General features: G+C 34.4%; 3 protein-coding genes across 4 annotated transcripts in view; all 3 read right to left on the minus strand.

The window, feature by feature from the left end:
* LOC693032 (chitooligosaccharidolytic beta-N-acetylglucosaminidase) overlaps positions 1-880 on the minus strand; it is a 53,710-nt gene extending 52,830 nt beyond the window's left edge. Inside the window, exon 1 of the mRNA XM_038014419.2 lies at positions 777-880. The gene's annotated coding sequence lies outside the window, so the exon portion shown is untranslated. The remainder of the gene's footprint in view (positions 1-776) is intronic.
* On the minus strand, positions 5-5,299 carry LOC101742635 (longitudinals lacking protein-like). Of its 2 annotated transcripts, none has more exons than XM_062671590.1 (6): positions 4,904-5,299; positions 4,620-4,760; positions 3,772-3,903; positions 3,160-3,239; positions 2,052-2,137; positions 5-177 (listed from the first exon to the last, which is right to left on the minus strand). In XM_062671590.1, exons 1-6 carry the CDS (start codon positions 4,979-4,981, stop codon positions 98-100), a joined length of 597 nt encoding a protein of 198 aa, XP_062527574.1. In that variant the 5' UTR covers positions 4,982-5,299; the 3' UTR covers positions 5-97. The 2 variants fall into 2 exon arrangements, with proteins under 2 accessions (XP_062527574.1, XP_062527573.1); XM_062671589.1 differs by having other exon boundaries at positions 140-972; positions 4,904-5,288.
* Positions 5,300-6,722: 1,423 nt separating this feature from the next.
* On the minus strand, positions 6,723-12,461 carry LOC101742489 (protein abrupt). Its single transcript, XM_004924672.5, has 7 exons — positions 11,794-12,461; positions 11,333-11,473; positions 10,764-10,895; positions 9,392-9,537; positions 8,763-8,902; positions 7,963-8,155; positions 6,723-6,917 (listed from the first exon to the last, which is right to left on the minus strand). Exons 1-7 carry the CDS (start codon positions 11,869-11,871, stop codon positions 6,752-6,754), a joined length of 996 nt encoding a protein of 331 aa, XP_004924729.1. The 5' UTR covers positions 11,872-12,461; the 3' UTR covers positions 6,723-6,751.
* Between the last annotated feature and the right edge of the window lie 829 nt (positions 12,462-13,290).

Raw genomic sequence — 13,290 nt, forward strand, 5'->3', positions numbered from 1 at the left:
AGTATTAAGAAAAGAATGAAGCAGATTTATTTTAAGTTATCCATTGGCTTATTCTTTGTTTGGTGCCGTCGTAATTGCACTTCCGTTTGAGCAGCTTTCAAAGTTGTAAAAGTTCCGCCGCGTTGTATCTTCTTAATGATTTTCTTGTCATGAAACGGATGATTGTGTAAACCGGTTCTGTGAGAATAAATGAATTCATTGCAAATTTTCTATTGCACGCTTTTTATATATAACTAGCTGACTCGGCAGACTTCGTAGTGCCTCAATCGATAAATAAAAGACCTACCTAACCTTTTGTATAAAATAAACTTAAAACAAACAAAAGGAATCCGTCCGACGAGGGACACATCAAAGGGAAAACAAAAATTGTTATTTTTATTTAATTCCGAGCATTTTCATATTTATCTACCTTTTAAACTTTCTCTGGCCTTCCACAAATAATTCAAGACCAAAATTAGCCAAATCGGTCCAGCCGTTCTCGAGTTTTAGCGAGACAAACGAACACCAATTCATTTTTAAATACATATATAGATTTTAATGATGATGATGATGATTGTGAAAGAATTTCTAAGAGTAATGAAGAAACTAGGGCAGGGTGAGCAATATCTATCAGGTTAATATTAAATATTATTTTATTATAACAAATTAAACTAATATTAAAAGTACAGCTCATGGTTGCATGTTTCTGACTAAGTTGAGGTGTAATAATATGTCTATGAAATCCATTCTCAACACCAGGTAGCTTGTAAGATCGTTAGCGAATAAAGTAAAAGTACCTTCTGACAACCCTAGAACTGTTGGTGAGTACTGAGGCACGACAGCGTGGTTCCTTCCCCGAACCGTCGACGCATTTCCAACTTCGATTACCAGATTTGCGGCTATAGTATTTCATGTTGTAAACATATCTATTCAGTACCAGTTGTAAGTTACCGTGGTTCGACAGACTATACTGAAGTGTTGGCTCCTTTGTTCCTTGAACGAAAAAAAAATATATATTGAAGAAAATTTAAATTCCTACACCGTCCATATTAACTTCTGATTAAATCGGTTATAGGAAACCAGCCTAAGTGGCTTTCCCCTTATTATCGTCGTTAATCCCGCTGCGATCTTGGCAACACAGGTTAGTTACAATCTTACTCCCCCGTAAGACATATATATATATATATATTATAAGTCGTCGTGGCCTAAAGGATAAGACGTCCGGTGCATTCGTGTTGAAGCGATGCACCGGTGTTCGAATTCGAGGCGGGTACCAATTTTTCTAATGAAATACGTACTCAACTAATGTTCACGATTGGCTTCCACGGTGAAGGAATAACATCGTGTAATAAAAATCAAACCCGCAAAATTATAATTTGCGTTAGAAGAAATTACTAGTGGTAGGACCTCTTGTGAGTCCGCGCGGGTAGGTACCACCAACCTACCTATTTCTGCCGTGAAACAGTAATGCGTTTCGGCTTGAAGGGTGGGGCAGCCGTTGTAACTATACTGAAACCTTAGAACTTATATCTCAAGGTGGGTGGCGCATTTTCCGTTGTAGATGTCTATTGGCTCCAGTTACCACTTAACACCAGGTGGGCTGTGAGCTCGTCCACCCATCTAAGCAATAAAAAAAAACATCCATCCATTCTTGAAGCCGGAATTAATCTTTTACCTTTTTTTTTTACCTTGATGCAAAATTACTACTGATAGTGGTGCAAAGTTCGCACGGTTGGGTAAGGCCATCCTATCTATTTCTGCACCCATGCAGAGATACATTCAGCTCTAAAGACAGAATGTGATCTAAATTTCAACTTTATAATTTCCCCGTTGGACAAGTGACTGCATCGTGACAGAAATAACAGTCTGGATGCTGGTGTAACTATCTATACAAGACAAACTAGGCACAATAAACTGCTTGCTCTGGTTCCCGTTTATAATTCAAATGACAACCCTCATGCTTCACTAAATAGATGGAAATATGAAACCAACCACTTTGTTAAAAAACTATTACTAACAACAAAACAAAAATAATTAATTTTATTCATTAATAATTCTATATAATATTTTACCATCATTAGCTTCTGGTTCATGCATTCCCTCATCAGTATTAATCAACATATCATCCATAGATTCTGTGCCTGTAGATTCTTTTACTCTGTTAAAATACAAGATAATATTATTATTATACTTCTAATTAGATTGACTATAATTACTCATCTGTTGAGTTTGCAATTGTACTGGCAAAATACCTGTTACAAAACCTTTTAAGCCAGAATGCAGGATAGAATAGATAGAATGATGATACCTATCTGTGTTAGTTCACAATATTCCCCACCACTTTTTGGCTTTGTAGGTAGACGAGCAAATAACCTAACTGAAGGTAAAAAGGTCACTTTCGATAGCAAAGTATCAAATATGGTATTGTAATTTTTTATTGAAACAAAAAATAACAATGTTTTTTTCTTCTTTTTCTTTTTCCTTTTCCTGCCTATGCTGATAGCCTTGAGAGGCTATTTCAGCTTCACCCTAACGTGTGTAGGTGAGCTCACGGGGCTCAAATCGGAGTGATGCTAACACTGACCCTGGGCAGAGCAGTGCTTAGCAGAATCTACCACCGGATCGGAAACGCGACCCACTGAGAAGATCCGGCGAGAAACTCAGTGGGCTGTGTCTATGGGTTAATTCGCACGTCGAGCCCTTCGTCGTAAGCGACGGGTTCGACGAAGGCAGTGACCGGTGCCTGTGGTGCCTAAAAGCACCGTTAATGGAATAACAATGTAATAACTTTCAATTGTATGAGACCTATAGGTGAATTTATAAGGAGCGACACTTAAACCTTAAAGGTTTTAGGGCAATGTTCGAAACTTTAAACTTGTTTGCGATTATAATTAAAAATTCAATTAAAATGTAATTATAATATTAAGTCAGGTGATAAAGAAGGCAATAAATATAATAGGGTAATTTGGAAAGTTTACTTGATGGTTCGTCATCCTTTATGATAGCAGCAGGCAATGTTTTGACATGGTATTTGCAATTTGACTTAGATACTTTATTAAACAGTTAGCAACATAAGCTAGGTACTATGTTTCACTCACATATTTAATCCACAAAACAAAATAAAGCATTGGAAATGAGATAATTATAAAATAGATAGAAATATATACAGAACATACATACACATTCAGGTTTTCACTGACTTCATTATTGTATTCGTTCATATTGATTTGGTCTCCTTTTACTGTATCTTCATTTACAGGCTAATGTAGGAAGAATAGTCAAGTAAATAAGTAATCAATCGTTATATAAATAACCTAAGGTTTTTTATAATCCATTTAATTATTCAGGTTCAACACCCACTGTGAAGCAGTTACTGGAACACATAGACAATGAGAATATAATTGAAATCTCTATTCCATTGGAATAATCACTATCCTGATCTTCAAACCGATTATACAATTGCTTCACGGTACTGTTACCATTAATAAACAATTCAAACATATTTGTACATTACAGGAGATGTAATTATGTAGTTTAAGAATACCATCCTCTACTTTATCTATACTAATATTATAAAGAGGAAAGATTTGTTTGTTTGTTTGTTTCGAATAGGCTCCGAAACTACTGGACCGATTTGAAAAATTCTTTTTCCATTAGAAGCCGACATTGTCCCTGATGAACATAGGCTACTTTTTTTTATTTATTTTTTATTTTTTATTTTTGGTTTCATGTGTATTTTAATGTTTCCGAAGCGAAGCGAGGGCTGGTCGCTAGTAGAGAATATTTACAAACCATATCGTCCAAGCCTCTGATGCAGAGTGCTCTCCCAGCTGTCATGAATGACTTAAAGTTCTCCTTGCTGACTATCACCTCTCCAGTGTAAATATACTGTAAGATTGCTTGTAAAACCTCATATGATATATCCTGTGTAGTTCAAGTTTTCATTTCAGTCTTTATTTGCCTTTTACCTTTATTTTATGAAGTGAGATCTCAGTTACTGATATGTTTTTTTTTATTGCTAGTATGGGTGGACGGGCTCACAGCCCACCTGGTGTTAAGTAGCCACTAGAGCCCATAGATATCTACAAAGTAAATGCGCCACCCACCTTGAGATATAAGTTCCAAGGTCTCAGTATAGTTTCAGTGGCTACCCCACCCTTCAAAACGAAACTCATTACTTCTTCACTGCAGAAATAGGCAGGGTAGTGGTACCTAACCATGCGGACTCACAAAAGGTCCTACCACCAGTAATTATGCAAATTATAATTTTGCAGGTTTGCTTTTTATTACACGATTTGATCCCTTCAGCATGGAAGTCAATCATAAACATTTGTTAAGTACGTATTTCATTAGAAAATTGGTACCCGCCTGGGGGATTCAAATACGTCTTATCTTTTAAGCCACGATGACTTCAAATCTTTAGTAAGTCTATTGATTTTGTTTGATTATTTATTGATCAAAGGCTGTAAAAATTACAAAAGCCCGTCACTGCATTAATAGGTGTTTAATAATAATAACTAATGTTCTATTGGAACAGGTTAGTTCCAGGCAGACATTTGGCAATGGGTGCCTAGGTGGTGGAAATATTGTTATTATGATTTTTTTAAAGGAATAAAACATCAATCAACATTATACCTTACATTAAGGAATATAACTGGGTGTGGACAATCTACAGAGGCTATAAGGGTCTTGATGTATGGACTAACGAGGCATAGCACCATGCGATGTACTTTCACCAAATGTCCATCAGCTGCAAGGGTCATATCCACAAACTCGCCACGCTGAAAACAATATTATTTGTATAAAAACTTATACGCTTAATATCAAATTAATGAAAAGCATGGAAATTATTTAAAACTTATAACTTCAGTGCGGTTTTCCGCTTGAAGTTCAAATAAACAAACTTTTTTGTTTATAAACAAACCTGCTGGAGTGTGGTCAATCCGTTGCATATACTACTTCGATACGATTCCCACGACACAGCTAGGTGTGGACATTCCATGTTTATCAGTTAGCAGTAACTTACAATATTTAAATGTTGAAATAGAAATTAATTTCCCTTTTTTAAATAATGTTGGAGGTAGGTAGGTACGGTACAGTGTTGACAATTAAAACGAAATTGTAATTGACATTAATGACGTTTTCTTTCTTTGAAAAGCAAAAGAAACATAGCCCATAAGTACAATAACATTTTTTGTTCTTAAAACAAAAACTATTTGTTTTTTTATTAATAGATTTTTTATTTAATTTTTACCTAACCTGATAGCCTTGAGAGGCTATTTCAGCGTAACCTTAGCTAGTAGGTGAGCTCACGGGGCTCAAACCAGAGTGATGCTAACACTGACCCCCTTTTTTAAATAATGTTGGAGGTAGGTAGGTACGGTCAATGAAGTAGGAAACCTAGGTACGGTACAGTGTTGACAATTAAAACTAAATTGTAATTGACATTAATGACGTTTTCTTTCTTTGAAAAGCAAAAGAAACATAGCCCATAAGTACAATAACATTTTTTGTTCTTAAAACAAAAACTATTTATTTTTTTATTAATAGATTTTTTATTTAATTTTTACCTAACCTGATAGCCTTGAGAGGATATTTCAGCGTAACCTTAGCTAGTAGGTGAGCTCACGGGGCTCAAACCAGAGTGATGCTAACACTGACCATAGCAAGAGCAGTGCTTCACAGAATCTACCACCGGATCGGGAACGCGACCCATTGAGAAGATCCGGCGAGAAACTCAGTGGGCTGTGTCTATGAGCTAATTCGCTCGTCGAGCCCTTCGTCGCAAGCGACGGGTTCGACGAGGACAGTGACCGGTGCTTGTGGTACCTAAACGCACCGTTAATGGATCGGGAGGATCCGTAATGACGTGTTTTGGGCGACGTCGACTGTTTACCATTCGGTCTACAGGATCGGGTGTATAGTTTCCAGCGGCCACGAAAAGAGGGTTCTCATGTCGTGCCGCCTTCTCAAAGTCAAAATAGAATGAAATAGAGTGTAATCAAGTGATACTTATGCTTAGTAAGTTCTACCAAGTCAACAGAGTAAGTTGGTGATCAGTGGTATACCACTTTATGGTATAGCTTATTGGTATACCACTTAGTGGTATACCAATAAACTATATACTGTTTATTGGTATACCACTTAGTGGTATACCAATTTATAAATTGAGATTGTGGCTTAAGCCATATTTTACATAAATCAAATAAGATAATCCCGCGAAAATAATTACACAGAAACTAATGAAAGAATTCAGTCTCGGTAACATCACTGCTCCAAAATGAAAGCCTAAAGTCAGAAACTGCTATAAATAGTGTTCTATGGTGTGGAAACGTGGACATAGCAGATACTATGAGATTTACCTGCAGTTATCGATACCAGTTTCCAAGTCCGGGTAAATTAAGGTATCAGTACGAAAATCAGATTTTAAAATATTTGAAAGGAATTTGATAGTTGTGAGCTAGTTTAATTCACTCGACCGTGATGGAGTGGTTTTAATTTCGTAAGCATAATTGATTTCCTGTATTTTCAAATGAGGTCTATTCCAGCTCTGTACATTAGGCTAGTACGTTGCGACCCGTACCAGGGGCTACGTACTACGTTTTATGCTTTTAAAGCATTTCTAATAAATCATGTACTACATAATTATTATTATGTCCACTCCCATACGTCCATCTTTTAAAGGATAATGAAAAGATGACCAAAATTAAATTATGTGGGTTTTTAAATAAATTATCTAGACAGTCAATAGTAACAGCATTTAATCTAAAATTTATTTAGCTTCCGAATCATCTTGACTTCCGGCGCCAGAGCGTCCTCGTTCTTCTACCATCATTTTACCCATATCTTCAGCTTGTTGTATGCCAGAGAACACTGTGCCGTTTTGCACTTTCCTTAGAATCTTAGCGTCGTGGAACGAATGATTGTGAGCCGATATCCTGCAATTAATAAAATATATGGTAAGATTTATATAATAAATTTGGTTTTACAGCACCAGATGGGTTGGGGAAAATGCGGTTTCAATAGAAATCAATAAATGTGATTATCTATTATTTCCTTTGTCTCAACTACATTGATACAGATCAGTATCTGCGAATATTAAATATTGTTTTTAGTCTTCCAAAATTCTCTAAGGTACCACGAAAATATAATACAAAATGGTTAGGCAACTTTTTCAATGTGTAAACCCCAGTTTTGGTTTAATATTTTATTATAGTTAATTATTATTTATTAAACTGACTATGGGATATTCTGGAAAATGAATAAAAGTAAAGAAAATAATCTTGCAAACTAATAAAGAAACCATTCAATTAATAAAATTTTTACATAAACATATGAGTTATATAGGAGCAATTATATATGAAATTTATTTTTATTATAAAAAGGTTGCCTTAACCTTTAGAGCGCGAACCGTCGGTAGATCGACTCTTATAATGCGTATGTATAAAGTGAGGAGCGTCGGAATACCGACTATTGCAGTTTGATTATATTTCGATCTGTACATACGGACGTGTCTTAGCGGCCTTAGCGCGCGCACGTATTACATTTTAATCGGTTATTAACATTTATAAATAACCTTTTAAAATTATTTAGCTGTGAATTTCGAATTTATTTTTGTAATTGTTTTTTTACGTAAAGTTTTTTCTAAGGTGCATTGTTTTAAAAATCCTTTAGCAATTTTTTGCAAAATATGTGTTTTTTGCAAAGTAAGCTCGGCACTAAAAGAGTTAATATGTCTGATAACTAAAAAAGTTAATAATCAGGAGAAATAAATACGCGACTTGATCCCAGTTTGCTAAAGTCACATTAGTGAAAATTGTAACAAATTCTGTTGAATCATTTAGTAGAACCAAGCATAGAACTAAAAAGAGGCAGACAGTAATGTTATTTCATACTATTTATGTCGTAATTATTTTCAACTTTCGCCTGACTAAATCGTTAAGCACAAACCCCTTGGTACGTATTAAAAAAAAACTATCTTACCTTTGTACAATAACATTATTTTTGGTAACAACAGCAGCTTGACATTTAGTTCTCTTCGAATGATTATCGATACATTGCCACCTCCGATGTCCTGAATTTCGTCCCGTATACACCAAGTAATATAGATAACGATTTAAAACCATTTGTAAGTTGCCCTGGTTTGATACTGAATACTGCATGCTCGGTGGTTGATCTGCAATAATTTTATTAAAAGGTGATTATTTTAAAATCTACCTGTTATTTAATGGTGGCAGAGTGTTGTCAGCTCGCACCTCAGAGTACCACAGTCCAACACATTTCTGACCAGTACGGGCCCAGGTTTCAAAAGACACCCATTATGGAGATATAGAAAGCATTTTTTTTTTCAATCGAATAGTTTTGATAAATAAAATAATAACTGGCAAGCACTCAACAAAGGGTGCTATCAATGAAATAGATTTCAGAAATCCTTGATCAAAACATATTAAATATTGTTGTTTACAATGCCATCAGAAATAATGCATCTTTCGTATACCGTTGTACCGATGGTCACTTTGAACAATATGCATGTTTTTATGATATATTTAAACAAATATACTGTGTGCATAATACCTACTATACTCACACTCAAAATAATGTATAGATATGAGTACAAGTGAAATTTCTAAAGATCCTAGTAACATTTTTACACTTGTTATAGAGTATAAATAAAAAGCATGTAATTTTTTTTCAAAAATAACATTAGGTACTCATTCATTTCTTGTTTATTTAGAAAAAACGCAATGACTAAATTACATTTAATTCATGGCCTTTGATCTAACCTTTTTTGTTTGTACTTTCTTTTGCCTTTGCAGTCTTAGAATATTTCGTTTTACTGTAATCTTGATCCAGCACGTCGTCATAATTCGATGCATCCATATCATCGTCAAGGGAGCTCTCGTTAACGAATACTCTGGAAATTCTAAAAAAAACAATACAAAAAACGATTTGAATTTTTGTGTTGCCAGAGTTAGGAGTAAAATAATGGACAGCACATGTTGATCGTATGCAATCTTTAGCTTTGCATTATCTGCATTTAAAACATTGATGTATGAACTCTCTTATGTAGGGGGGATAAGTTGACCATGTATGCATCTAGCTGTAAAATACAACTCTGCTTACTAAAATTGATAGCACAGCAAGTGGTGTGATATAAATGCAGCATACCATTTTGTCCGATTGTCGCGAGCTTTAGACATAATTATAGGTAAAGTAAGACCCTGCTTAACGCTTTTTTGTTTAGCTAACAGTTATATATCACTTTTTATTTCATTAAAAGTCACATATCCACACATGCTCAAAATCCTCTACCTGCGCCTCTTAATCAATAACATTGTAATTGGTTGGTAATATGAGTAGATGACACGTATTCAAGTGCTAATCTGCCAGTGTAAACAATTAAGAAACTTACTCTGGTGCTGAAGATTCTTTTTTCGGTGAATTACTGGACTCGGTTTTCTCTCTATTTTCTTTTGCTGCTGTGCTAGAATTTGATACAGAGTTTTGAATCTGAACAACCGAACGAGCATTCAGCATGGGTAATGTATGATCAATATTCTGAAAAAATCATATTTATATCTTTTAATTGTTTTAAATTATAATATCAATAGCAATGATTTGAAACTGAAGCAATTCTAAACACTAGTTATCTAAATTTAACTATAATCACCGACCCTTGAGATCTTTTGTTTTGGTACTGACATAGGAGAAACCTGAGGAATACTTCAAATCTTTGAAGTTCTATGGCATAAGTTCATATAGACCTTACTATGCATTTGTAATGAGTTGTTTATTTTTCTTGCAAGCGGTAACTATTGCTTATTAACACTTACTGGTGGTAGAACCTCATGTGAGTCCGCACGGGTAGGTACCACCACCCTGCCTATTTCTGCCGTGAAGCAGTAATGCGTTTCGGCTTGAAGGGTGGGGCAGCCGTTGTAACTATACTGAGATCTTACAACTAATATCTCAAGATGGATGGCGTATTTACGTTGTAAATGTCTATGGGCTCCAGTAACCACTTAACAAGGGCAATAAAAAAAAAAAAAAAATAACACCAGGTGGGCTGTGAGCTCGTACACCCATCTAAGCAATAAAAAAAAACTAGTAAAAGCTTGGGTCAATTTACATAAATTTGACTTCTCTCATCTGACTTTCTACATAAAATTAAATTAACCCTTTACAGTTACACTCAAATTTCAATAATTTTTCATTTTTTGTTGTATACATCATCTCCTGACAGTTTTATTCAAATAAGACTAAGCTCAATTGGTTGGTTATTTTTTAAATAAGTTTGGTTTGTATATATGGTCAGCAGCAGGATTGGATGGGTAAGATTTATAACACAATGAACACTTGATTCCAAGTTAATAAAATTAAACTAGACGGCGTTGGTTGTTTTATTCAATGCATAATATATACCAACCTGGCCCAAATCTAGCTGTTTTTTACTGGTTATGTATCAGTCCAAACATGGATAAATCCAGTATTTCACTACACATGTTTCTCATCTTAATATTATAGTTTAAAATTAATGATTATATACTAATAACCCTGCCATAGGTAATCTGGTTTTCTAATCATAATTTTAATGTCAGTCAATTCTCAACATGTATTTCAATGTTCTGAAGTAACAAAACACTATCAAGTAGAGTCATTTCTATGTAACTACTTTAGTTACCAGATGGTTTAATTTGTATTTATACATTTTTTTAATAATTATCCATACTTTTTTACAACCCCCTGTAGATATTAACCTAAAATGTATTCATTTTATTACATACCATATCAACGATTCCTCTAATGTGAAGTGCTTTCCCAGCTACAATAAAAGCATTCAGTTCTTCATTAGGAACTTGAACTACTCCGGTATAAGCATAATCTAATATCGAGGATAATGTTTTATATGATACTTGCTGAAAATAATACAGGAATTTTTGATTAACACTCATGAAAAGTTTTGTTTAATTAAAATAATTAAAACAATCCTACTTAATACAATCACAAATAAATTACACTATTTTATTAAATGACTACCTGACCCATGAAATAAACTTATTTTTATATATATATAGATGAATATGATAGCACTATGTTAAGAATTAAGATTTTGTTGCACACTTGGTTGAATATTCATGTGTGATGCTTAATTGAATTAGTAATTCTGTGAATTGTTTGTGAATTGTGTATTGTGTATTGTTTGTGAATTGTGTATTGAGATTTCTAACTCATATCTTTAGTCTGGAATTCTGGGAGTCTAGGAGAACCTTTTGTTTTGTGATCTTTCTCCAATAACCACTATGTATGAGACATAATCTGCTAATCTGATAGAATTTAAATACTAAGCTCTTACATTGAGAAATATGACTGGATGTTGACAATCTGCAGAGGCAATCAACTGCTTGATGTAAGGACTTATGAGAGACATCACCATGCGATGCACTCGCACCATATGCCCATCTGCAGCCAATGTCATGTCCACAAATTCACCGCGCTGAGAATGTGATTATAAATCGTAAGCGTTTTGTATTGAAGCAAATAAATTCTACAATTGAGGTCTATTCCTTTTGCTTCATGACAAATTTTACTTTAATGAATGTGGTACAATTTATTTGAAGAGAATTTTTTAATAAAGACTTTCAAATTAATACGAAATGTGTACTTTAATAGGTAGCTTCATGAATTTTTTTTATACATGTAATGTTTACGTGATTCTCTTTAAAAATAATATGTAAGAAGAACTGGGAAAAAAATTACAAATGAGAAAATGGATTTATTAAACGCAATAATTTCTTAACATCAATTTTAGCTTACTTGTTGAAGTGTACTAAGACCGCGGCATATACTATTTTGGTATGCATCCCAGGACACCGATAAAGATGGTTGAGCCATATTAATGTTGATAAAATGTCTTCTTCAATTTATAAAATAACTATTTTGCATGTTATTTAAAGGTAAATATAACGGTATTTGCAAGATACACATATACGAATTTATATTAATTAGATAAATAATTAACAATTGTAGTTTAATCACAACTCAATCATAATAAATCTTTTTTTTTTTAAGAGATTTTATGACCTGGTAACTGAGACCTTTAAGTCATGTCTTATTTTACTTTATATTCTTAATTTTATGAAAAATGATAATATGGAGTGAAATGAAATGAAGATGATTAATTTGAAACATTAATCAACTGGGATGAAATTTAATGAAATGAGATGATATGGGATGAAATATAATCGCAGTAAAATGGTGGTCATTTACTGAGATTTTTTCAGTGGACTTTTTGGAGGAACCCGAGAAGTTACGTCCAGCAGCTTTGTTTCATTTTCCCACATTTGTGCACTTTCACAGATATTAAACAGTTAATAAACCACCGTTATTACACATTTAAACCTGAAGAAACACTAAATAGACAAAATAAAACAAATCACACAACTTCACTCCTCGCGTTCCCGCCAAAAAGTCCTCATAATAAATCAGTTAACTGACTAGACATAGATTATACACTTAATTGTGACATAATATTTGTGACAAGATATTTTATCTATGGACAGTAGTAGTTCCATTTTTTCAACTGTAAAGTCAAAGCATCACACCATACAACCTAATCTTTTATAAAATTATGTTGTTTTATGAAAAATGTTAAGGAGCGAAATGCCATGAACTTGATTGATTTGAGATATTACTCAAATGGGATGAAATTAAATGAAACGAGATGTTAAGAGATATAGCCTCAATAAAATGGTGGTTATTTACAGAGACTTTGAACGCAACCCACTGAGAAGATCTGGCCAAAAACTCAGTGGGCTGTGTCTGTGGGTAAATTTAGTTGCCGAACCGTTCGTCGCAAGTTCGGTTCGTTCCTAAGCTACGGGTTCGACGAGAACGATGATCGATACTTGAGGCAAAAAGCATCATTATTGGATCGGGTGGATCCGAAATTACGTGTTTCGGGCAACGTCGACTGTTTACCATTCGGTCCGCAGGATCGGGAATATAGTTTCCGGTGCGGCGGCGGCCACGTTGAGGGGATTCTCGTGTCGTACCGCTTTTTCGAAATGGCACACTGATGCCGACTATAAATACTTACTGATGGAATCTAGGTCTATATTGTCGTGGAGGTCCACTTTTCATATAAACCATGGGGCTCCGGCGATTATCCTGCAAAAACATATTATTTGGAGGGGTTTCAAGCTTATGCAGGCCGCGTCAGTGAACACTACACTTGCATAGGTCATGACTCATGACCGGACGTATACAAATTTGTAGAGTATCACCTTATTTCTAAGGGACAATTTACTTCGC

The sequence above is a fragment of the Bombyx mori genome, chromosome 12, assembly GCF_030269925.1.
Source record: "Bombyx mori chromosome 12, ASM3026992v2".
NCBI classification, from domain to species: domain Eukaryota; kingdom Metazoa; phylum Arthropoda; class Insecta; order Lepidoptera; family Bombycidae; genus Bombyx; species Bombyx mori.